Source organism: Oryctolagus cuniculus, chromosome 10 (assembly GCF_051225735.1).
Source record: "Oryctolagus cuniculus isolate XC-2025 breed Fujian yellow rabbit chromosome 10, ASM5122573v1, whole genome shotgun sequence".
In the NCBI taxonomy this organism is placed as follows: Eukaryota; Metazoa; Chordata; class Mammalia; order Lagomorpha; family Leporidae; genus Oryctolagus; species Oryctolagus cuniculus.
Genome location: NC_142876.1, coordinates 117,493,526 through 117,516,568, shown reverse-complemented (window position 1 = coordinate 117,516,568; position 23,043 = coordinate 117,493,526). Strand labels below are relative to the sequence as shown.

Sequence of the window (23,043 nt, the reverse complement as noted above, 5' to 3'; positions counted from 1 at the left end):
TTCTCCCAACGAGCTTCCAGCCGTGGGCACAGCTGCAGAGCAGGTCTCCTCCGGGGCCAGAGTACAGCCACTTGAAGGACCTGCAGGCTCGGGTGGGCATTCCGTCTGCTGGTTTAGAGGGCCGCGTCCACACCCAGTGCCTGGGCTCAGGTTCTGGCTCTGGCTGCCTGCTGATGCACCCCCGGGAGGCAGCAGTGACGCCTCTCGTGGGAGACCTGGATGGAGTTCTCAGCTCTGGCTTCAGCCTCACCCAGCCCTGGCTCTGTGGGCATTGGCACTGTAAGCCGGTAGATGGGCAGTTTCTCTTACCATCAGACTCTCGCTCTGTTTCTATGCTTCTCAAATAAATGAATGTGGGGCTAGTGTTGTAGCGTAACAGGTTAACTTGCCGCCTGCGATGCCAGCATCCCATATGGGTGCTGATGCACCTGGGAAAGCAGCAGAAGGTGACCCAAGTCCTTGGGCCTCTGCACCTACGTGGGAGACCTGGATAAAGCTCCTGGCTCCTGGCTTCCACCTGGCCCAGCCCCAGCCATTGTGGCCATTTGGGGAGTGACCAGTGGATGAAAGATCTCTCTCTGTATCTCTCTCTCCTCCTCTCTCTGCAACTCTTTCAAATAAATAAATAAATTCAAGGGAGGAAACAGCGTTCCAGGTGTAAGTGTTACATATCATCAGAAAACTGTGTGATATTACTTTGCATTCTTTTTATTTAAGTGTGTAGGTTCCCCCAGACGGAAGACATGCTTTAGTCACAAGAGAGCAGAGAAGGGCGAACACCGACCTATCCTCCCACGTTTCAGGCAAGTGCTCCTAAGGATCAACCGAGGCAGGCCAGCAGCTCTTAAGGAACAAGACTAGACCTGTCTTCTTAATTCAGGCGAATCTTTTGAAACCCCAGAGGTAAACAGGCCTCTGCCCCCACAATTACTTCTGATTGACCAGAAAGTCAGGTGGGCGGGGCGGGGGGAGAGCGAGACTTCACACATCTAATCCCTCCCCCTCCGCGGACCTCCCTCACACCTCGGGGCCTCCCTCACCCCCATGCCTTCCTTCCCCAACTCCTGCCCGCTGCCGCCTCACTGCTGCTGCGGTCTCTCCTCTCGGTGGGCACCACAACCACCTGGGCTCGGGCTGCTGGCAGGCAGACCTGGCTGCCCGTGCGGTGGCAGCCGTAGCTCCCTCCGCCCCTCTCGGCTCCCTGGCTGCCATGCGCCTCCACAACCCATCAGAGGCTTCCCTCCGCCCTTGAGAAAAGCTCCGGGTCCCTCAATGCAGCTTGAAGGCCCTCCGTGCGCCTGGCTCCTGCCCACGGCTCGGTCGGATCACCAGATTCAGCCCCTCTCACCTCCCTGCTGCCACATCAGAGCCCAGAGAGCCGCCACCCCTTCTCTCCAGTCAGGCGAGACCCCGCACACAGGCTGGCTGCTCAGAACAGGACAACTCGCCCAGCTGGCCACTCGGCGCTGGTTTGAGACGGGACACCATCCGCCGCTGCCACCACAGGAGGCGTGGGCCGGAACGGGAGGTGACTTTCTTGGGTCCTGTGACCCCGGGTCTGCCCGGGTGCCCAGATGGGGATTACGCTGTCATACGAATAGCACAGCCGGAGATGTCAACACGATTTTCTAAATAAGAAACTCCCTGGGAAGAGGAAAAGAAAAACAGCACTCGGCTTTGCAAGCGGCCTTTCGGTACCCACATCGGCCCACGACAGGTGCACCTGAGTCAGGGCACTCCAGGGCTACTGCTACAGACTGAGGGTCAGGCCGCAGAACACACTGCCCACCAGGGTCAGGCCGCAGAACACACTGGCCCCCAGGGTCAGGCCGCAGAACACACTGGCCCCCAGGGTCAGGCCGCAGAACACACTGGCCCCCAGGGTCAGGCCGCAGAACACACTGGCCACCAGGAAGGGCAGCCCTCCGAGCTGCACAGGGAGGCCTGGCTTCCAGGTTTTCTAGAGACCGACAGCCTCGTCCACATGTACAAAACACCCATCAGGGACAAGGTACCAACACACTGGACGCCTGGGTAAGCCGCGGAATACCTTGGGGGTTGGGTATTAGTATCCCCTCTGCGGCAGGGAAAAGAGGCCAGTTAACACGGTAAGGTAACAGAGGGACAACCAATGACTAGAACGTAGGGTCCACCCTCTGGGACCCTGAGCTTAGCTCCTGCCACGTCCCTGAATTTAACTGAGTGTCAGCATAAAGGGTGCATGAAGGTGGGATCTTTGTGAGTGCAAGGCTGCCCAAGGGAGGCGTGGCCACATTGCTCTGCGCTTCCACCGCCCAAGTGGAGGGGAGGGAGCACAGGCAGTCCCAGACACCAGGGGGCCGCTTGTGTGATTCACTGCCCCCTGCTGGCGAACAGAAAGAATGCGTGCTAAGAAAACAAGGCCGACTTCAGCTTGGAGGTGTGAGGAGATGAAGATGATGGATTTAAAAAAAAAAAAAAATCTTAAGAGAGGCCGGCGCCGCGGCTCACTAGGCTAATCCTCCACCTGCAGCGCTGGCACACCGGGTTCTAGTCCCGGTCGGGGCATCGGATTCTGTCCCAGTTGCCCCTTTTCCAGTCCAGCTCTCTGCTGTGGCCCCGGAAGGCAGTGGAGGATGGCCCAAGTGCTTGGGCCCTGCACCCCATGGGAGGAAGCACCTGGCTCCTGGCTTCGGATCAGCGTGGCGCGCTGGCCACAGCGGCCATTGGAGGGTGAACCAACGGCAAAGGAAGACCTTTCTCTCTCTCTCTCTCTCTCACTGTCCACTCTGCCTGTCAAAAAAAAACCTTAAGAGGAAAAATTTAAACATCGAGAACCAGGCAGAATCATCTAAGACATCCTCATATGAACAAAGACCATCAACACAACTCAAAGAACCAACTCACGATAACTCTTAACAATCCCTTATAGCGCAGGAACAATCAGATCACCAAGCCTCACCCTCGGAGGCTGTGGCAAGGGAGCGGCACTTGTGCAAAACCACGGATTAACCACAGCTGGACTCACCCAAGCACTCAAAGGCACGTACTTCACCTTCAGTCTGGCCAGGAGAACCAGCAGGAGCACAGATGAAATGAGTCTCTTAACTGGAAATGCACAGCTATGCAGCCTGCGCAGCAGGACAGTCTTCAGTTCAGCAGCTCTGGCACGAGTCCCCCTGAATCTCTACTGAATCGTTCCTACGATGTATGAGGACAACACTGTGTCCTGGGAGCCAGATGCTCGGATGGGCATCCAAGCCGTGCGGGGCACACAGAAGGGCGACCACACCAAGCTCCGGCGCGGGCAAACCGCGGGTGCAGATTCGCTCTGGAACTGCACGTTCCTTTTCGGGCATCCTTGGTGCCATCTGTCCAGCTTAAATAGCAAATTTCTGCTAGCGCGATTTTGAGCGCCAGCAAGGCAGGACGGCAATGAGCCCCCTTGTGTATCCTGAGTGGCTTGGCACTTGAGAGGGGCTCCGTGGACGCCGGCTGCGTGAAGAAGGAAAAGGCAATCAGGGCGACACCAAGAGCTGGGGAGACTGGGGAGAACGCAGAGTTCTCCTCCACTGGCAACCCCGAGGGGACTGTCCACGGAACAAGAGCAGGATGCTTAAACAAAGAGGAGCATTCGGGGAACAACGACAAAGAGCGCCAGAAATTAAAACCAGCAGAAGGGCTGGAAGCTGAAGTTGAGAAATTTCTCACCAGAAGCAGAGCACAAGAAGAGAGACAGAAACCAGGAGACAAATGAGAATGGGAGAAAGTTTACTCCTATTATTTTTAAAGTTTTCCTTATATGTGTATTTGAAAGGCAGAGTGACAAAGAGGGAGAGAGAGAGAGATCATCTGCCCTCTGCTGCTTCAGTCCCCAAACACCTGTCTGTAGTCCAGAGCCAGGAGCCGGGAACTCCATCTGGGTCTCCATGTGGGTGGCTGCCTCCCAGGAGCAGTAGCAGGAAGCTGGACTGGAAGCACCAGTGAAACTCCATCCCAGGTGCCGTGAGACGGGACGCGGCCACCCCCCGCGGCAGCTTAGCCTGCGGTGCCACAGTGCCCAGCCCCTACTTAGCTTCTTGAGTTTCCAAGCTGGAAGGCTAACTCAGGTAAGAACAGACGCACACCACCAAGATTTCAGAGTCCTGGGGAAGCGCAGGACCCAACGAGCGGGCCAGAGGGAACACACACAAGGACTCAGAGGCAGGATGACTTTGAACCTCAGCCGCGCTCCCGGAAGGGAGGAGACAGTTGCAGCAATGACTTCAGAATTGTAAGGGAAATGATTTCTCACGGATGCCCAGCCTGAGTATCAAGTACACGCGAGGGCAGACCAAAGAGAATTTCCGACGTACATGGTATCTCAATTTCCTTCCTAGGCACCCGTTCTCAGGAAGTCACTGGACGTGTTCCACTGAAATGATTGGCATGGAGAAAGCGGCAGGCCCGGGAGGCGGGGCACGGCCCCCACCAGGGAGGAGCAGCCTATGATGTGCCCATCACCGTGCCAAGCTCTGAGCATGGACTCAGGTAAACCAGCAGAAAACTGTGCCAGGACAGAAGCCAGACAGAAGCCGAGTTCCTGCAGCGTCTTGCAGGGTCTGACCTTCCTAGACGACAAGGGTGCACTGCTGGGAGGCCTGTCTGGGTGGCACTGCCAACATCCTCGCGTGTGCCCCTCACAGTCCAGTGTTTCACCAGTGCCTAAAGATGAGGGCAGAGCTTTGCGTTTTAATCCAGAGCCCCAACACCCCCCAGCCCCACTGTTACAGGAAGCCCACGGTCCCCAGGGATCTTACCGGCAGTGAAGATGCCTTTGGCGCTCTGTCTTACACTGGAAGCTCTCACGATGGCTGAGAGGCCTGAGAGGAAGAACCCACACACAGGCGTCAGTCACTGCAGCAGCACGGACACGGGGAACTAACACAACCAGCAACCTGACCTCCGGCCCAGGGTCGCAGAGTGGCATGAATGGGGAGTTAGGACCGAGGGCCAGCAGGCTGTGTGGCTGGCCAGCCGTGAGCACAGCCAGACGACTGGACGGCGCTGGGCCCAGGCATGGCCCGGCTTCAGCAACCTCGTAGGCCACGTTAGGACATCAGATGTGCTTCCGGCTTCGGGTTCTCCAATCCGAAAGGTGAAAACAAATTTTTTTTTTTTTTTTTTTTGACAGGCAGAGTGGACAGTGAGAGAGAGAGACAGAGAGAAAGGTCTTCCTTTGCCGTTGGTTCACCCTCCAATGGCCGCCACGACCGGCGCACTGCGGCCGGCGCACCGCGCTGATCCGATGGCAGGAGCCAGGAGCCAGGTGCTTCTCCTGGTCTCCCATGGGGTGCAGGGCCCAAGCACCTGGGCCATCCTCCACTGCACTCCCCGGCCACAGCAGAGGGCTGGCCTGGAAGAGGGGCAACCAAGACAGAATCCGGCGCCCCGACTGGGACTAGAACCCGGTGTGCTGGCGCCGCTAGGCGGAGGATTAGCCTAGTGAGCCGCGGCGCCGGCCCAAATGTTTTAATCTAGGAGAAAAACTTCCATTCTGAAACCACAGATGAGGGTGCACCCGAAAGTTCTGAGGAAACTTGGAATGAAACTTTGAGTGAAAAATTTCGTTTTGTGCAAAAACTTTCAGAAATCAATGCATACTTTTTTCATAATATGTGTCTTGCACAAACTTTCTGAAGACAGTTCATGTGCTATGGATTGCCAAATTTTTCAGATCTAAATAATCTTCTTCCTTTTTTTATTTGAAAGGTAGAGTTACAAACAGAGAGAGGGAGAGACAGAGAGAAAGGCCTTCCATCCACTGCTTCATTCCCCAAATGGCCGCAACAGTGGGAGCTGGGCCGGTCTGAAGCCAGGAGAAAGGAGCTTCCTTTGGTCTCCCATGCTGGTGCAGGGGCCCAAGCACCTGGGCCACCTTCCACTGCCTTCCCAGGCTATCAGCAGAGAACTGGATCAGACGAAGAGCAGCTGGGACATGAACTGGTGCCCATGTGGGATTCTGGCACTGCAGGCAGAGGCTTAGTCTACGACGTCACAGCGCTGGCCCCATACACGTCTCTTTTCATTCATTTTCCTGTGAACTCTATGAATGCCCCAGCACACAGGGTGCCCCGCGAGGAGCATTCGGGTACACCTGTCACCTCCACAGACACACGGCAGAGATCACACTGTTAACCAGGATGACACTGAAAAGGACAGCCACTAACCCAACAGTGTGTCTCAGGCCGGGCCTCCCTAACTCCCGGGAGTCACGCCCTCGGGAGCAGAGGAAACTGTTTCCCCCTGTGACAGGAACTTGGGGTCTAGGCATCTGGGAACAGAAGTGCTCCCCCCATCTTACTTCCAACAAGGGGACATTCAGATGTGGGACGACCCCAGACTGTTAGTGCTACTCCTCCCAGGGGCAACAAGGAAACAGACCATGGCAGCCAGGAGCGAAGTCTGCTCCGACCGCAGTCGGCATCGAGCTCTACACGTACCCAGCCGAACGACGTCGCCGCAGTCGGGGTCGTGGGCGACTTGCAGCAGCGTTTCTTCCACGTCCCTGTTTTTGCCAGGCGGGTCCATGATACGATTTATCTGCTGCTGTAAGGTCTTGGGCAATGCCATGAGCTGGGTGAACTGTCCTTCGGGGCTTTTATCTATCTGAGGAGGAAAGAATAAAAAAGAAGGTGCTATCTTTGGCGGTGCTTTCAATGCTGTAAATATGCAGAGACACACGGATTCTATTCAAGATCACACAAACATATGAGCACCCACACCCGGGAGGACGCACGAGGCTAAGGAGACTCCATCCTTTCTGAAACCGAGCGTAGCAGACCTGGGAAGGCCTGAGGACACATGGGACTAAAAGATGAGCTAATTTGGTGCAAGAAAACTTTGAAATCCTTGCGTGGCTTTCCCTCCCTACATACTTCCATCAATGTTCTGGAGGCCCCTTGCATGGGTGGATTTCAAAGTTTCCACTGTATTCTAAAATACACTGTTGCTGAAAATACAGAAATGAAACCTATGTAAAACCGAGCATCAGACTTTACCTAGAAGGCAATGAATCAAAAGTCAGCCACATGGGTGTTCAGTCTAGCGATTACGATCCTATGTACCGGGGCTGGCGTGGTGGTGTAGCAGGTAGAGCTGCTGCCTACAGTGCCAGCTTCCCAAATGGGTGCTGGTTCGAGTCCTGGCTCCTCCACTTCCAATCCAGCTCTCATCTATGGCCTGGGAAGGCAGTGGAAGATGGCCAAGTCCTTGGGCTCCTGCACCAGCATGGGGAGCCAGAAGAAGCTCTTGGCTTCAGATTGGCCCATTTGGGGAGTGAACCAGCTGATGGAAGACCTCTCTCTCTCTGCCTCTCCATAACTCTGCCTTTCAAATAAATATATAAATTTTAAACACACACACACACACACACACACACACACTTAGAATCGACTCAAAACATTTAAAAATAAATAAATAAAAAGATCCCGTGTCGCCTTTCAGAGTACCTGGTTCAATACCTGGCTCCAGCCCCTGCGAGGTAGCAGGTAAAGGCTCAAGTGACGGTCCCTGCCACCCACACGGAAGACCCGGACTGGGTTCTTTGGTCCCGGGTTCAGCCTAGCCCAGTCCTGGCTATCGCAGGCAGCTGAGGGGTGAAACACGGGAGAGTTCCCTCACTCACAGAGCTGAGGCCAGACCAGCTTCCTTAACGCCCAGTCGAACGTACTTTGTTTCACGGAATTAAAGTTTTTAAAAATTCTATAAACACAGACTGCCTGCCAAGTGTAGAAGCAGTAGCACTTCCCTTGAAACACCATCATATTATTTTCCAAGAATCTGTCTTAGATTTTTTTAACAAATGTTTAAATTTTAGCTTCAACTAAGACAAAAGAAAAAATTAGAGAAATTAATGTATTACGCTTCAGACTGTCAACATACTACCAATTTTCTTAATAATTAGCGTTTACTCATGTGATTCTTTTTCATTCAACAAATACTTATTAAAGAATCCAATGCCTGGGTTTTGTCTAGAAAAGTCTATGCAAAGCATAAAATGCTGATACTTAGTGACTCCAGTAGAGGTAGAGTGATTTTACGTAAGCATCAGCTATTTCGGTTCCTGGCTTTGGCTACATAAATGACAAATGATGTGGGTATTCCTATAAAATATCCTAGAAATGACACTCAAGGACTGGTTTCAGGGCCACGTATCGAGACTGGCCAACAAGATTCTGTATTTCAGTTATGCTTTACCTACGAGACGTTCAGGAATTTCAAAGATGCCAAAAATGCCTTGAGCAACGTGAGGAATTAGGAGTCTTCGCCACTGCTTTCTCTTGACAACACAAAAAATGCACTGGGAATTTTTACTTGACAGCATGTATTTAAAAACAAAATATTAGGTGACATATTCAAACAAATCACTAAGTTCTGTCTGGTTTTCCTTCTTTTATTCTCATTAAAGCATACAAGCCAAAAGAACTCAGTTAAATCATGAAAGTCAAATGGCATTTTAAAATGTTACTGACTGATTTATTTGAAAGAGTATCAGAGAGGCAGGGAGATCTTCTATTTGCTGGTTCACTTCCCAAATGGCTACAACAGTCAGGGCTGGGCCAGGCCGAAGCCGGGAGCCAGGGGCTCCACGTGGGTTTTCCACATGGGTGGCAGGAACCCAAGCACCTGGGCCACTATCCACCGCCTCCCCAGGCTCATCACCGGGAGCTGGACTGGAAGCTGAGCAGCTGGGACCCTCCCATACACAGGAGGCTGGCGTTGCAAGTGGCAGCTGGATCTGCTCTCACACTGCATTTTAAAGCAGATCTGGAGAAGAACCCAGATGATAGGACTGCATTCACATGAAGTGTCCAGAGTGGGCAAACCCATGGAGCCAGCAGTGGAACAGCGGTGGCCTGGGGCAGTGCAGAGCCCGGAGGAGTGCTCAGAGGCACTAGGTCTCTTTGTGGACTGGTGTTAATGTTCAGTTTTACAGTGTGTGAACCACACGCCAGCAAAGCCCACATCTGGGCTTCAGGACCGAGGTACTCACCCTCCACGCTGCTGGGACAGCTCAATGACTTCCTCTCTCTGAGTGCTCCCCACAAACGTCCTGCATCCAACAACTGGAAAATGCAGGAGTGCGGAGGCCCCGCCTCTTGGCCCAGCAGGGCCATCTGGCTCCTCAGAGCTACTACCACTGGGCCAGGGGAGGCCTGTTTCAGATATGCCCAGTCCTGGTCTTATACAGCTGGTACCAGGAGCACTTTGGACGGCAGACTCCCAGATGCCATCAGAGAGCGGTCAGTGCGCCCCAACACGTGCAGCCCTCTGAGGAGGCCACTCTCTCACCCTAGCCAACAGAGGAAGGAAAAATGAACGCACACCCCAGAGGGGATGGCAGGGATGGACCACTGGTGGACTGCGTGGTGGCTCAGCTCACGTGTCCACTTGGCTTGGCCACAGTGCTCAGCTGCTTGGTCAAACTGCAGTGAAGGTAGTTTCTTAGCTATAATAACACTCAGATCAGTAGACTCTGAGTAGAGCTGTTCCCTTCTGTAGTGTGGCGTCCATCCAAGCCCTTAAAGAGGAAAGACCACGGCTCCCAGGAGTCTGCCTCTAGATAGTTCTCCCACCCAGGACTGCTGCATCAGCTCTCACATCATTGAAACCAAACGAAGTCAGCCAATTCCTAAGTCTCCCTCCCACTCTTCTACACACACACACACACACACACACACACACACGGTCTTCAGAAAGTTCATGAAAATCTAAAAAACTATAAATGAATTTCAAAAATTTTGCACTAAAATAGGTTTCTTTAAATTCCATTTCTCCATAAACTTGTTTTAGGTATTTTTATATATTTGAAGGGCAAAGCACCAAAGAAAAAAAAGATACAGACAGAGACGTCTGCCAACTGCTGGATCACTCCCCAAATGCCTGCGACAGTCTGCTCAACCCAGGAGCTTGGGATCCACCAGATGGATCCTGGCAGCCTACAGCAGGCTCTCGAGCTCCAGCTGCCCTGTGAACCTGCTAGAGCAGACCTAGAGCCACAGCATTCCCACGGGGCCACAGACCTGGGTGTGTTCTTCCCCATCCCCATTAGGAGGGGGGACGGGAAGCAGCTCCACCACACGGAGCAGGCACGGCATGTCTTATGTCACGGCTGTTAACTCTCCCATCCTTTGCCAGAAGACATTCAAAGGAAGCGGGGGAACGTTCTGCACAGCGTCATGCTGGTCCACTCTACCAATGAAGCCCTGTTACTGTCCCCTGTGGGCCATAAGGGGCGAGTGCGGTGGAGGCCTCGCTATTCCCAGGTGGGAGACGGCTATGAGAAACCCCGTGAAGTGGGGCAGCGCCATAACACAGCGGCTTAGACCACTGTCTGCAATGCAGGCATCCCATACAGGAGTGCTGGCTGGAGCCCCGGCAGCTCCACTATCAAACCAGCTCCCTGCTAATCGCCTGCGACCCTGACACCCACACCGGAGATGGGGATGGAGTTCCAGGCTCCTGGATCCCGCCCAGCCCCCACCATGTGGCCATTTGGAGAGTGAACCAGCAGATGGAAAATCTCTCTCTGTTGCCGGCTTTCAAAAAATAAATAAATAAATAAATCTTTAAAAAACAAATAAGCCCTCTGCAACGGGAGGATCCAACCACCTCAGTGAGGTTTCTGGGGGACGCTGGGACAGCCCCTCCCAAGCAGTCTGTTTATTACTTCTGGTGCCTCTCCTCACCGGGAAGGCAGCACACCCGTGGGCCCCTGCAGCATGTTCCATGCTTGGGAAAATGCTGAGACCATTGATCAGGCGACACCAGAGGGGGACAGCTCTGTGAGGGGCCCAGAGCAGAAACAGCTCTGCAAGCCAGCCAAGGAGCAGAGCAGTGGGCCCGCCTCTGGGGCTACACGGCGCTGGCCTCCTTGGCTCTGCAGCGGCTGCGGTGTAGAGAAACCACGTGTTGATTTCCAGCTCTGGGAATGAGCTGCCAACACAGACCCTGAAAGGCAGCAGGACTGGCGCAAGTGACTGGGTTCCTGCCCTCCGTGTGGGAAGTCCCCGGCTCCCGGCTTTGGCCCGGCCCAGTGCTGGCTGTTGTGAACATGCAGAAAGTGAACCAGCAGGGGAATCGCAGTGTAGACCTCTAGGGTTCTGGAGCAAGATCGTGCCATCTGCAGTGAAGAACCATACAAAGCTGAAAATCAGCCCCAGGACACTGGGCCCCGGTGGAGACGGAGCTTCTGACTCGCCGTAGGAAATGATCACGCATGGGGCCAGTGCTGTGTTAACCTACTGTCCGCAGCACCAGCATCCCACACGGCCACCGGTTTGAGTCCCAGCTGCTCTACTTCCAATCCAGCTCCTGGCTAACGTGCCTGGGAAAGCTGCAGAAGATGGCCCCACTGTTTGGGCCCCGGCACCCACGTGGGAGACCTGGATGAAGCTCCTGGGTCCTGGCTTTGGCCTGGCCCAGCCCTGGTTGTTGCAACCATTTGGGGGGTGAATCAGCAAATGGGAGATTTCTCTTCTTTCTCTGTCTCTCCCTGAAATTCTTTCAAACAAATAAATAAATCTTAAAAAAAAGAAATGATCTTGTATCAAGACTCGTCCGACATGGGCTGTGATGGGTCAGGTTCATTGAGTCACAAGTCAGGCAGGCTCCAGAGTAACCCACTGTTAGATGGAAGAGGGTGACCAGCACTGGGCACGAGCAGGCTGGAGGGCACAGCGAGCTGCACAAGCAGGAAACTGGGAATCCTGTAACATTCAACCAGCATGTCTCTGCGGGCTGCTGCATACGGCTACACTGGATGCTCCCTTGTGACTGGCTTTTGGAGGAAGATAAAGAATGAACTTGCGGCCGGCGCTGCGGCTCACTAGGCTAATCTTCCACCTTGCGGCGCCGGCACACCGGGTTCTAGTCCTGGTCAGGGCGCTGGATTCTGTCCCGGTTCCCCCTCTACCAGGCCAGCTCTCTGCTGTGGCCAGGGAGTGCAGTGGAGGATGGCCCAGGTGCTTGGGCCCTGCACCCCATGGGAGACCAGGAGAAGCACCTGGCTCCTGGCTCCTGCCATCGGATCAGCGCGCTGCGCCGGCCACAGTGCGCCAGCTGCAGCGGCCATTGGAGGGTGAACCAACGGCAAAGGAAGACCTTTCTCTCTGTCTCTCTCTCTCACTGTCCACTCTGCCTGTCAAAAAAAAAAAAAAAAAAAAAAGAATGAACTTGCTTCGCAGTTGGTCTGGCTGGGTATGCAGGAGCTGGATGGCACGTGCACGCAGTCTCACTGAGGGAAACCTTCCAATGTGCTTGTTTCGGCTGCGGCATCTGGTCATTCCCTTCCCTTAGGTGGCTCCATCTAGGACCACACAGAGACTCATGGGAGTGGATGATGGTGCAGTGGTTGGCCCAGGGCCTGAAAGACTGGAAGACGGGGTGGAGGGCATGAATTTAGGGGAAGAAGGTCAGAGCTAGACCTGTGGGAATGGGGACTAAGTGTGGTGATCTTTGGGCTCTAAGTTAGTGCCGACCGGCAAGCATCCACTGCGGAAGAGGCCGTACCAACCCAAAGAATGACTCAGCCCCGCTGACTCGGAGCCTTTTATCCTGGCGCTGGCACAGTGGGCTCAGAGAAGCAGTAGCCATGGTGGCAGGAACACAGGCTGCGCCTCCTGGAAGTCCACACAGCTGCTACTGTCCCTGCTGAAAGTCTCGCTTGACAGCAACAGTGGCCAACGCTGAGATCCCAACACACACAAGACCACTCCTGAGAGCTGAGCCTGATCAGCTGAGTGCACCAGTCCCAAGTCAGCTACGCTGGATGCCTTCCATGTGGCCAGGGCATCCGTTTATCTGGGCTGGACGTGACTCACATTCTGAGTCTGGGTTTGCCGGGCCAGCCCACAACAGACACAGCACGGGACTCAGCAGAATGTTTGCTCACCGACATGGTGTGCCACGAAGCATCACTTACGGGTCTCTCCCTGGAGCAGAAGAGGTGCAGCTCAGGCACAGGTGGGCCTCAGAGGGTCCACAGTAGGCTCCTCTGTCCCTACCACGCTGCCCCAAAGCTGCCAGCCTGCAAGAGCAGTGGGTGATACTGCCCCTGCAGCAAGCAACCCTCTGGCCTAACACGTCAGTGTGCCACTGCTGCAAAACCCTGACAGAGTGGTCAAGGAACAGCCGACACACCGGCCTGGCCAAGTGACCCTGTGACAGTGAGCGTAGAATATTCTAGCTTAACGACTGATTCATAGGAGTCAGTTCCCGGAATGGGTCCAGGAATCAAAGGGTGGAAGGAGACGAGGCCTTGCTGACCACCATTCCCAGGGGCCCACCTGCGCATCGGCGCTTCTCTAGGTCTTGGGGTCTTAGGTCCCAGAGCCCTGGGGAAGAAGGCTTCTCCCTTTGACTGTGCACCATGGCTGCTACCCAGCCATTTTAGGATCCCAGCCCAAAGTCCAGCAGTCAAGGAAATGAGTGGCACCGCACTAGCTGGAGCAAGAGACCCTGACCATCAGGCAGGGTGGCTGACACGCCTCTCTCAGGACCTCTTGCCCAGCTGTGATGGGAGGAGGACCAGGGTGGCAGCCACTGTCTGAGACAGGCACGGGGACCAGGGTTTCAGACCCTCCAGGACACAGGAACTGCACGCGAGCTCAAAGGGCGTCTGGAATGGGCAGAGGAGGAGAGAGAAGAGGAAGATCAGCTGTAGTCTGAAGATGAGTACAGCAGGAGGAGCTCAGCTCAGGCCCCTCACTCACTCTAGTAAGCTTCCCTGGGAAAAACAAGCAACTAAAACTAGATCGCGCAGGCTTTTGGAGGCGACAGGGCAGAGTCTGTCTAAGTTTACCTTCAGAGTGAAAGGACTCTCTCAGTCCTTTTCCTTTGTCCTGTTTCTAGAAAGCTGGCAGCCACGCCCGCGACTCTTCTCTGTCATCCAGCCAGGGAGTAAAGCTGTTTCTCGGTAGCAGGCATGTAGCCTAGCGGTTCAGACATCGGAGTGCCTGCGTTCAGTTCCTGGCTCCGGCCTGACTCCAGCTTCCTGCCGATGCAGATGCTGGGAGGCAGTGGTGATGGCTCAAGGAGCTGGGTCCTTGCCACCTTGGGTGAGACCCAGACTGAGTTTCTCGTCCCTGTCTTTGCCCTGGTCCAGCCCCAGCTGTTGCAGGCATTTCGGGGGAGTGAACCAGCAGATGGGAGCTGTCTCTCTGCTTCTCAAAAAATTTATACAAATAGAGCCGGCGCCGTGGCTCAATAGGCTAATCCTCCGCCTTGCGGCGCCGGCACACCGGGTTCTAGTCCCGGTCAGGGCGCCGGATTCTGTCCCGGTTCCCCCCCTTCCAGGCCAGCTCTCTGCTGTGGCCAGGGAGTGCAGTGGAGGATGGCCCAAGTCCTTGGGCCCTGCACCCACATGGGAGACCAGGAGAAGCACCTGGCTTCTGCCATTGGATCAGCGCGGTGCGCTGGCCGCAATGTGCCAGCCACGGCGGCCATTGGAGGGTGAACCAACAGCAAAGGAAGACCTTTCTCTCTCTCTCTCTCTCTCTCTCTCTCTCACTGTCCACTCTGCCTGTCAAAAAATAATATATATATATATATACACACACACACACAAATAAATAAAAGTGCCACATCCAAAGAGTAGGGAATCTGAATGTCACTGGGCACTTCTACGCAACAATGGAAACCAGAAGAAATGATGCTATGACTTAAAAATTCTAAAGAAAACTGATTTCCATCCTAGAATTTGGTATCTAGTGAAACTGTCCATCAAGACAAGGTAGAATCTTCAGGAGTACCTGTTCTCAAAAGTTTACCCCCTGCACAATCTAAGTAAGCAAGGTACTAAAGGACTCACTTCACCAAAATTAAAGTAGAAACCATGGAAGAGGAAGATGCGAGATCCAAAAAACCAAAGACCAGCCAGGGAGAAATTCTGAGGGTGCAGAGCCGTAAGGTCCTCAGGGGGCTGGAAGAGAACAGGGAACAGAAAGACCCTGCTGCCTCACATTCGTCAGAGTCCAAGGATGAATTAGAAAACGAAGCAGGTGAAAAAACCGAGACTCCAGGGGAAGAAAGTGGGACAGGAAATGAAATCTCATTTGTCTCGGCAATAAGGAAACAGCTGTTCTAGTACAGGAAACACTAACTTAACCAAAAATGATGAGGTAACTGTATGTGCAGCTTGAAGGGGAAAGGTAGGAGGGAGAAAGTGAGAGGGAGAGGGAGGGAGCCAGCCAGAGCTGATGGGGGTCATGTAAGAATTAAAAAAAAAACCCTACCTCTTCATAGAAGGATGCAAAAATAATGTATACATTATATTACTTATTTATTTTAATTTTATTTGAAGCGGGGGAGAGTACAGATATCAGTCTTCCATCTGCTGGTCCACTCCCCAAATGCCCTCAGTGGTCAGGGCTGGGAAAGTTCACAGGAAGTGTGAACTGGAAGTTCTCCCAGGTCTCCCACATGGGTGACAGGCACTCAGCACTTGAGCTGTCATCTGCTGCCTCCCAGGCGCACTGGCAGACAGCTGGATCAGGAGCAGAGGCGGGACTCAATCCCGGGGACACCAGTTTGGGACTGCAGGCATCCCAAGTGGCACCCTAACCTGCTGCCCAACAATACTCACTCCAACAATTCCTTTTTTGTGAAGTTCCCTTTTGGGGGCCGGCGCTGTGGGACAGTGGGCCAAGCTGCCGCCTGCAGTACCGGCATCCCATGTGGACGCCCATTCTAGTTCCAGCTGGTCCTCTTCCAATCCAGCTCTCTGCTAGGGCCTGAGGAAGCAGTAGAAGATGGCCCAAGTACTTGGGCCCCTGCACCCACATGGGCGATCTGCAAGAAGCTCCTGGCTCCTGGCTTTGGATTGGCCTAGCTCCAGCTGTTGCAGCCATTTGGGAAGTGAACCAGTGGATGGAAAACCTGTCTCTGTGTCTCCCTCTCTCTGTCTGTAAATTTACCTCTCAAATAAATAAATAAATAAAAACAAACTTAAAAAAAGTTCCCTTTTCAGTCCAAAATTCCACTTACCAATTCAATACAATGTTAGTTGCCCCTACTATAAAATAAGTAAAAATTAGTGTTCTTTAGGGAGAAAAACAAAATTGTACTTAAGATTTATTTATTTATTTATTTAAAAGTGAGAGTTACAGAGAGAGGGAGAGAGATTTTGCATGAGCTGGTTCTTTCTACAGATAGCCACACCTGCCGGGGCAGGGCCAGGCCACAGCCAGGAGCCAGGAGCTTCTCCCAGGTCTCCCACACGGGTGGCAGTGTCCCAAGCACTCGAGCCCTCTTCTGCTGCGTTCCCAGGCCACAGCAGGGAGCTGGATCAGAGGTGGAGTAGCAGGGACTTACACCAGTGCCAGACGGCAGGCGTGCTGTTGTTGCAGGCGATGGCTGTATCTGCTATGCCACAATGCCGGTCCCTAAAAAATCTTAAATCTGAACTGCTTTTCTCTGAGAGAAGAGTCTTCTGGTTTCTGTTCGCAAACACTCAGTAAGACTACTTGTAAAACCACACAGAAAGACTGGCATTCAGCCTAGCAGTTAAGATGCTCGCATTTCAAGTCAGAGTACCAGGGCTCAGTGCCCACCTCGGGCTCCCAGTTCCAGCTTCCCGCTAATGCAGGCCTGGAGTGGCAGCCCTGACCCTGGCTGCTCTGAGGCTCTGCAGAGTGAATCAGCAGGTGGAACCTTCCTTCTCCCGCCTGCCTGTCTCGCAGATAAATAAAAGTGTCTTACGCAACCAAAGAGGACCAAACCTCTTCAAACGTGTTTGCACAAAAACGCACCCAGAAAGCTCTGAAGAACACATACCACGCTCTCACTACGGTCACCTCGGGGGAGGCCGAGGGACAGGAGGGCTCCGAGTGTGTTTCGCTCGTTTCCGCTGGTAGCTGAGCACAGGGTAAGCATTGCAAATGGCAGAAACACCACACACCACGCACGAGTGCTTCTCCCAGCTCCGCCTCTCCCCAGCTTCTCCAAAGACGGCCCCTCACCGCTAGTTTCCAAGTTAGCTTAGTGCAGCCCTCGCACGCTAAAGCGGACCTTCGCGGACGGTGTTTAATTTCACACACGCGAGTGCTAGCACACTAGCCACACTGCTCTGCCCATCGCTTCTCCCCTGCCAACGCTCTTGCCCTAGAAACAGCCTCGGTGACCTCCCCGCACAGGTTACCTCCAGTCTGCCTTGCTGGCTTTTATACACCACTTGGGGACTCTCCTGCAGAATGCTGCTGTACAGCTCCCGGAAGTGGGCTATGTTGGGCTTCACAATATTCAACACTTTTGACTTTTCCTCTCCAATCACCATCCGAAAGTCACCTAAACAGAAAAGCCAACACTCTGTTAAGAATTCACCCTCTGGGGGCCGGTGCAGTGGGCTAAGCCACCGGCTGCGACACCAGCATCCCACACTGGCGTGCTGCTTCAAATCCTGGCTGCTCCGCTTGTGACCTTGCTTCCTGATAAGGAACCTGAGGTGCAGCCGGTGACTGCTCAGAGACCTGGATGGAGTTCCAGGCTCCTGGCTTCGACCTGGCCCTGCCGTGGCTGCCCAGTCATTTGTGGGAGTGAGCCAGCGGATGGAAGATCTCTTTTCCTATAAACCAATCTTAAAAAGCAAAAACAAAAAGCAACTCCCACTCTGTTTCACGAGCTACAGCTTGAAATTGACACTGAACAGATTCGACCTGGCAGGAGCCCTCATGAGAAGACTGGCTGTTCCTCCTTAAATCCCCGAACACGTGGCTCAGGCATACGGAACCTCGCTTAGGTAGGAGACCAGGCAGCAAAGTCCTGGACGCCGGTAGAGACACGGAGACCTCAGTCCACAGGCAGCCATCAGCGAGAAGCTTACTTCACTTTTGTTTTCCCAGCTAGAAGCTTCTACACTTAGAAACGTCCGTCTTCTGAACACGAGCCTGCTGTGGTCCATCCCGGAGACCGGAGTGGCACGCCATCATCCTAGAGTGTCCTTGCCATTGCTTCCTCAACCTTGACCTGCTGGCTGTGTTTCCATGCAGGATTCTGAGGCGCCTGGTGCACACAGTGAACCTATGACACCTGGTTAAGGGCAGCAGCAGTGAGCGTTAAAAGCCCTCATGAGCTGCAGTTGACACATGAGACGAAGTTGAAAGCAGATATAACTTTAGAAACTGTCAAGCGGTGACAAATGAAGAACGCTCCACTTGCCTGTGCGATGGATGAACTGAGCTGCAAGATCAAAACTTCTGAAGGAACAACAAGCAACTATGTGGCTGACAGTCACCAGTCAGACGTGGAGGGAGGGGCGGCATCCCCTGGGACACCCGAGTGCATGGCTGCTGCAGTAAGGGGAGTGCAGAAGAGGGCGGACAACCGCCCTGAGAACCTGTCGCCTGAAACCTCTGCTGGACAGGCGACAGCCACCCGGGGGGCAGGGCGTGGCAGGTGCAGGCAGGCAGACACCCCGGCTGCGCAGGGGAGCCCTGCATGGTGACGTCATCTGTCACCTGAACCAGGTCCCTTTCAAGGGTGAACAGAGCGCCATAGATAATTACGCCAGGAAACAGGTTTAAACGGGGAAAGCGAGGACCTAGCATTGCCCTGGCTGTTGTCTTTCCTCTGGAGGGGGGAAGGGATCGTGGAGGTCACGACCTGCACAATGTATTTTCTTAGACCCAACTGTTGACTTGTACAACAACAACAGAGATACGAAGATGCCTAAGAGGATACACTTCAGTCAGGGGTAAAATGTGCTGGGTCTTTAAGATTCCAACTTCTAACTCACACTGTGATTTGGTGGAACACAGCTGGGGACTGTGAGTTTCAGGGAGACAGGCTTCAGACCGCCTCTGGAACCTGGCCTGGGCGCGGGTGGCACAGGTGAGCCCCAGTCACAGCAGGTGCTCGCCTGTGGGCGAATGTGCTTTGTCACCATTATTTTAAAGGCAAGGAGAATTACAAGGCTGAAACTTACATCACTGCTAACGAGGGTGTCGAAAATCGGTCCTTTCACGTAATACCGCCAGTATTGATAAAACCCTGCCGGAAAGCAGTGAGCCGAGAGACCCCTGAACAAAGAAACCAGGAGCAGACGTTCACAGGAAACGTGAGACTGAGAGGTAGTGCTGACTTAGTAGCTGCCAGGCACTGTTCCCAGCGCTCTGTTGTCCCGCCTCATTTAATCCTCATGGCTACCCTCTCAGGTACACAGTGTTCTATCCCCGTGTAGCACAGAAGGCAACAAAGACGCACAGATTCAGTTACCTGCCTACAGTTTCCCAGAAAGGGAATACATTACATATGAAAAGCTGTTCACTGAAGCACCACTTAGAATACTGACATCATGGAGGCAACCCAGATGCCCAACAATAGGGGAATGGATAAGCTATGACGGGACACCCACACCTATCAGGGGACACATGCTGCCATTAGACCTCACGGTACACACAGCAGGATGGAAGACAATCAGGCAGTGCTGAGCAGCAAGAAACAAGGATACAAAAGCAGTGAAACACAACCTGGAAAAAAAAAAGGACTCTATTTTTGGTTTAATAAAATACACATTTACTATAGATTTTCGGTGGGCGTGCTTCACGTGAGCAAGCTTACTCAGCCCTGGCAGAGCCCTGCACAGCAGGACTGCTGTTAGCTCCAGTTTCCCAGCGGAGGAGACTGAAGGGCAGGGCTTCCCCGTCAGAGTGACGACACTTTGGAGGGCTATTTTACTTTACTTTGGAAGTTTCCTCCTCTTGCAGAACCCTGACATATTTTAAAATAAAATCATAGTGGGGTGGGTGTTTGGCTCAGTGGTTCAGACACCACTTGGGAGGCCTGCATCTCATACTGCAGGCTGCTTCCTGTTTGTTTATTCCTTTATTGCTATTTTAAGGTTTTTTATTTGAAAGGCAAAGTGACAGAAAGAGAAGGAAAGACAGAAAGAGACAGAGATCGATCTTCTGTCCACTAATTCACTCCCCAAATGGCTGCAACAGCCAGGGCTAGGCCAGGCCAAAGCCAGGAGCTTCATCTGGGTCTCCCATGTGGATGCAGGGGCCCCAGCACTTGGGTCATCCTCCGTGGTTTTCTCAGGTGCATTAGCAGGGAACTGGATGGGAAGAGAAGCAGCCAGGACTCAAACTGGAGCTCACATGGGATGCTGGTGCTCCAGGTGGTGGCTTCACCCCCTGTGCCACAACACCAGCCCTCAGCTTCCTGTTAATACACACACCGGGAGGCAGCAGGTGATGGCTCAAGTACTTGGGAAACTGAGATTGAGTTATGTGCTCCTGGCTCAGCCTAGCCCAGTCTGGCTGCTGTGGGCTTTTTAGGAGTAAACCAGTAGATGAAGTTCTCTGTCTCTATCTCTTTGCATTTCAAAAAAAAAAAAAAAAAGAAAAAGAAAAAGAAAAAGAAAATACTTCCTAAAAACTACAAATGGCGGAGCTGGTGATGCGGTGTAGTGGGTTAAGCCACCACTTGCAATGCTGGTATCCCATATGGGTGCAGGTTCCAGTCCCGGCTGTTCCACTCCCAATCCGGCTCCCTGCTAATGCGCCTGGGAAGGCAGCAGAGGATGGCCCAAGTGCTTGTTCCCCTGCACCCACCTGGGAGACCCAGATGAAGCTCCTGGCTGTGGCCTGGCCTGGCCCAGCCCCAGCTGCTAAGGCCACTTGGGGAGTGAATCAGTGGATGGAAGATCTATGTCTGTCTCTCCCTGCCCCCACTCTGTAACTTTACCTTTCAAATAAATAAAATAAATCTTTAAACAGACATTTTCAAATTTCCAAAATGGTAAATTATAAGTTGGCTGGGTTAACTCCCGGTCGTGTCAGCCCTTACGCCTTCACTCAGGGCCTATGAATGGATCCTATCCATCTCTGAAGGGATGAAACGCCTTTGATGGGGCCGATCCTGAAGCGAAAGACCACTCTGCATCACCTGAGTTCTGCACATTTGTGCTAGTCCTTCTCTCTCGGAGCATTCTGCAAAAAAGACGTTCTGTCTTAGCAACTCTCTGAGAGCAGAGAAAGCAAACACATCCGGAGCCCCCCTAAAAGAACAATTGCACACTGTGACCCCAGCCCTGGAGGACACTCGGGCCTCCCTGAGAACGAGGGCTGGGGTGGCCGAATCCCGCTCTGTATCCCAGCTCCCTGGGCACCGATGAGCTCACGGAGGCACGCAACAATCGGCTGCTGAACTGGATTTCTCCAGCTGCCACGTGGAGGAAGGCGCCTGGCCACGGGGAGGGTGAGCGTCCGGGCTGATTGCCTGTTTCTTCAGGACCGGAGGAATAAAACCGTGTGCACAGCACGAACCGCCATCTGTTCCCTAGAGTCGGTTTTTCTTGCCTTCAGAGACGTGTTTGCCATAAAACACAGGGATTGGGAAAGACTGACTGCTGACTTTGATTTATGCCTCTACTGATGGTTTTAACCCTTGACTGCTCTACTCTGAGAGCTGCCAGTGAAATACGACGGACGGGCACACAGAAGGAGGATTTCTCTTTGACTCTGAAACGAGACCAACTCGGAGGCTGGGTCCAGGCATGCCTCCAGCAGTCAGGGACCCGACCGTGAACGTGGGGACGCAGGGGCTCCCCCAGCACAGGGGCCTGGCTCTCAGGCCTGGTAACGTCCCAGGGTGATCTGAGTAAAGCTACCTCATCTTCCCGAGGCCATCTCCATTCTCTGGAAAATGGTGCCTTCAGACTGAAGTGCTAAGCTTTGTTAGCAGCACAGCGGTTACGACTGATGCTGTGATAGGTACACAGAGGAGACGGGGCAGGAATCCCCAAGCCTTGGATGAGAATAAACTCCCTCAGCACTGCTTTCTTTTCAGTTCAGTGACTGTCTGGGTAGTGACTGAGTACTGAGAGCTGCGCTAGACAGCAGAGACACAGAGACAAGGCCCGCCCCAGGCAGCGAGTGACATGGATAAAGCGGTTCTGTACAGGCTCCTGTGGGGTCACGGTTAAGGACAGCAGCCCAAACAAGATGCTGATATGGTAAGCACTTTATAACTTTCACAATAGCTTTTCTTGAGGTCTGATTCACCCATTTAAAGTGTACGATTCCATGATTTTTGTTTTTGTCTTACTTCATTTACAGAACTGTGCAGCGATGATTCCGATCTGCACTGTGCGCCCTTGGCGGAGGCAGTACCCGTGAGCACTCCCTCTGCCTCTCGCTACCTTCACAGGTGTTCCTCGTCTGGACACTTTACATGCATAGTATCGTACAGTACGGGGTCCTCCATGGCCTTAGCAAAACATCTCCGAGGCTCACCGTGGTGCACACAGCACACAGCACTTCCTGTTGATGGCCGAGGAACACTCCATGGTGTAGATGGCCCACGTTTATTTACCTGTTCCTCAGGCGATGCACCTGTGCGCTGTGGCCACCTCCTGACGATTCACTATAAATAACGCTGCTGTGAACAGACACGTGTGAGTTTTTGGGTGGACGTGTTTTCAGTTCTCTGGGATCTGTAACTAAGAACAGAAGTGCTGGCCACATGGTAACTCAGTTTCATATTTGGAGACACTGACCAGCTGGTTTTCCAAATACCTGGACCATTTTATGTTCTCACTACCAGTGAATGAAGAGTCCAGTTTTTCCACATTCTCCTGAATGTTTATTACACCCACTGAAGAGGGCAGAACGAGGGGTCTATGGTTCTGATTGGTTCCAAAAGATATTGAGCATCTTTTTTTTTTTTTTTTTACAATTAATTAATTTATTTGAAAGGCTGTGTTAGAGAGAGAGACAGAGAGAGAGAAAGAGAGAAAGATCGATCTTCCATCTACTGGCTTACTGCCCAAATGGCCACAAGAGCCAGGGCTAAGCCAGGCTGAAGCCAGAAGCCAGGAGCTTCATCCGGGTCTCCCATGTGGGTGCAGGGGCCCAAGCACTCGAGCCATCTTCTGCTATCTTTCAGATGCATCAGTGGGAGCTGGACAGGAAGTGGAGCAGCCAGGATTGAACCGGCACCCATACAGGATGCTGGCGCTGCAGGTACTGGCTTAACCTGCTATGCCACAGTGCCGGCCCATGTTGGACGTTTTTCATGGTTTAT

At 53.2% G+C, this 23,043-nt stretch overlaps 1 protein-coding gene across 15 annotated transcripts in view; it reads right to left on the bottom strand.

Moving 5' to 3' along the window:
* TAMM41 (TAM41 mitochondrial translocator assembly and maintenance homolog) overlaps positions 1–23,043 on the bottom strand; it is a 70,995-nt gene that overhangs the window by 21,306 nt on the left and 26,646 nt on the right. For 8 of the 15 annotated variants that reach the window (XM_089306651.1, XM_070051099.2, XM_089306648.1 and 5 more), the window contains exons 5-7: positions 17,159–17,304; positions 6,462–6,627; positions 4,779–4,841 (exon numbers count right to left, since the gene is read on the bottom strand). In XM_089306651.1, coding sequence (XP_089162777.1) covers positions 4,779–4,841; positions 6,462–6,627; positions 17,159–17,304 — 375 coding nt within the window. Of the gene's footprint in view, positions 1–4,778; positions 4,842–6,461; positions 6,628–7,469; positions 7,610–17,158; positions 17,305–18,717; positions 20,949–23,043 lie in introns of those variants that run through there. The other 7 variants (XM_089306660.1, XM_089306650.1, XM_070051096.2 and 4 more) reach the window with 4 other exon arrangements.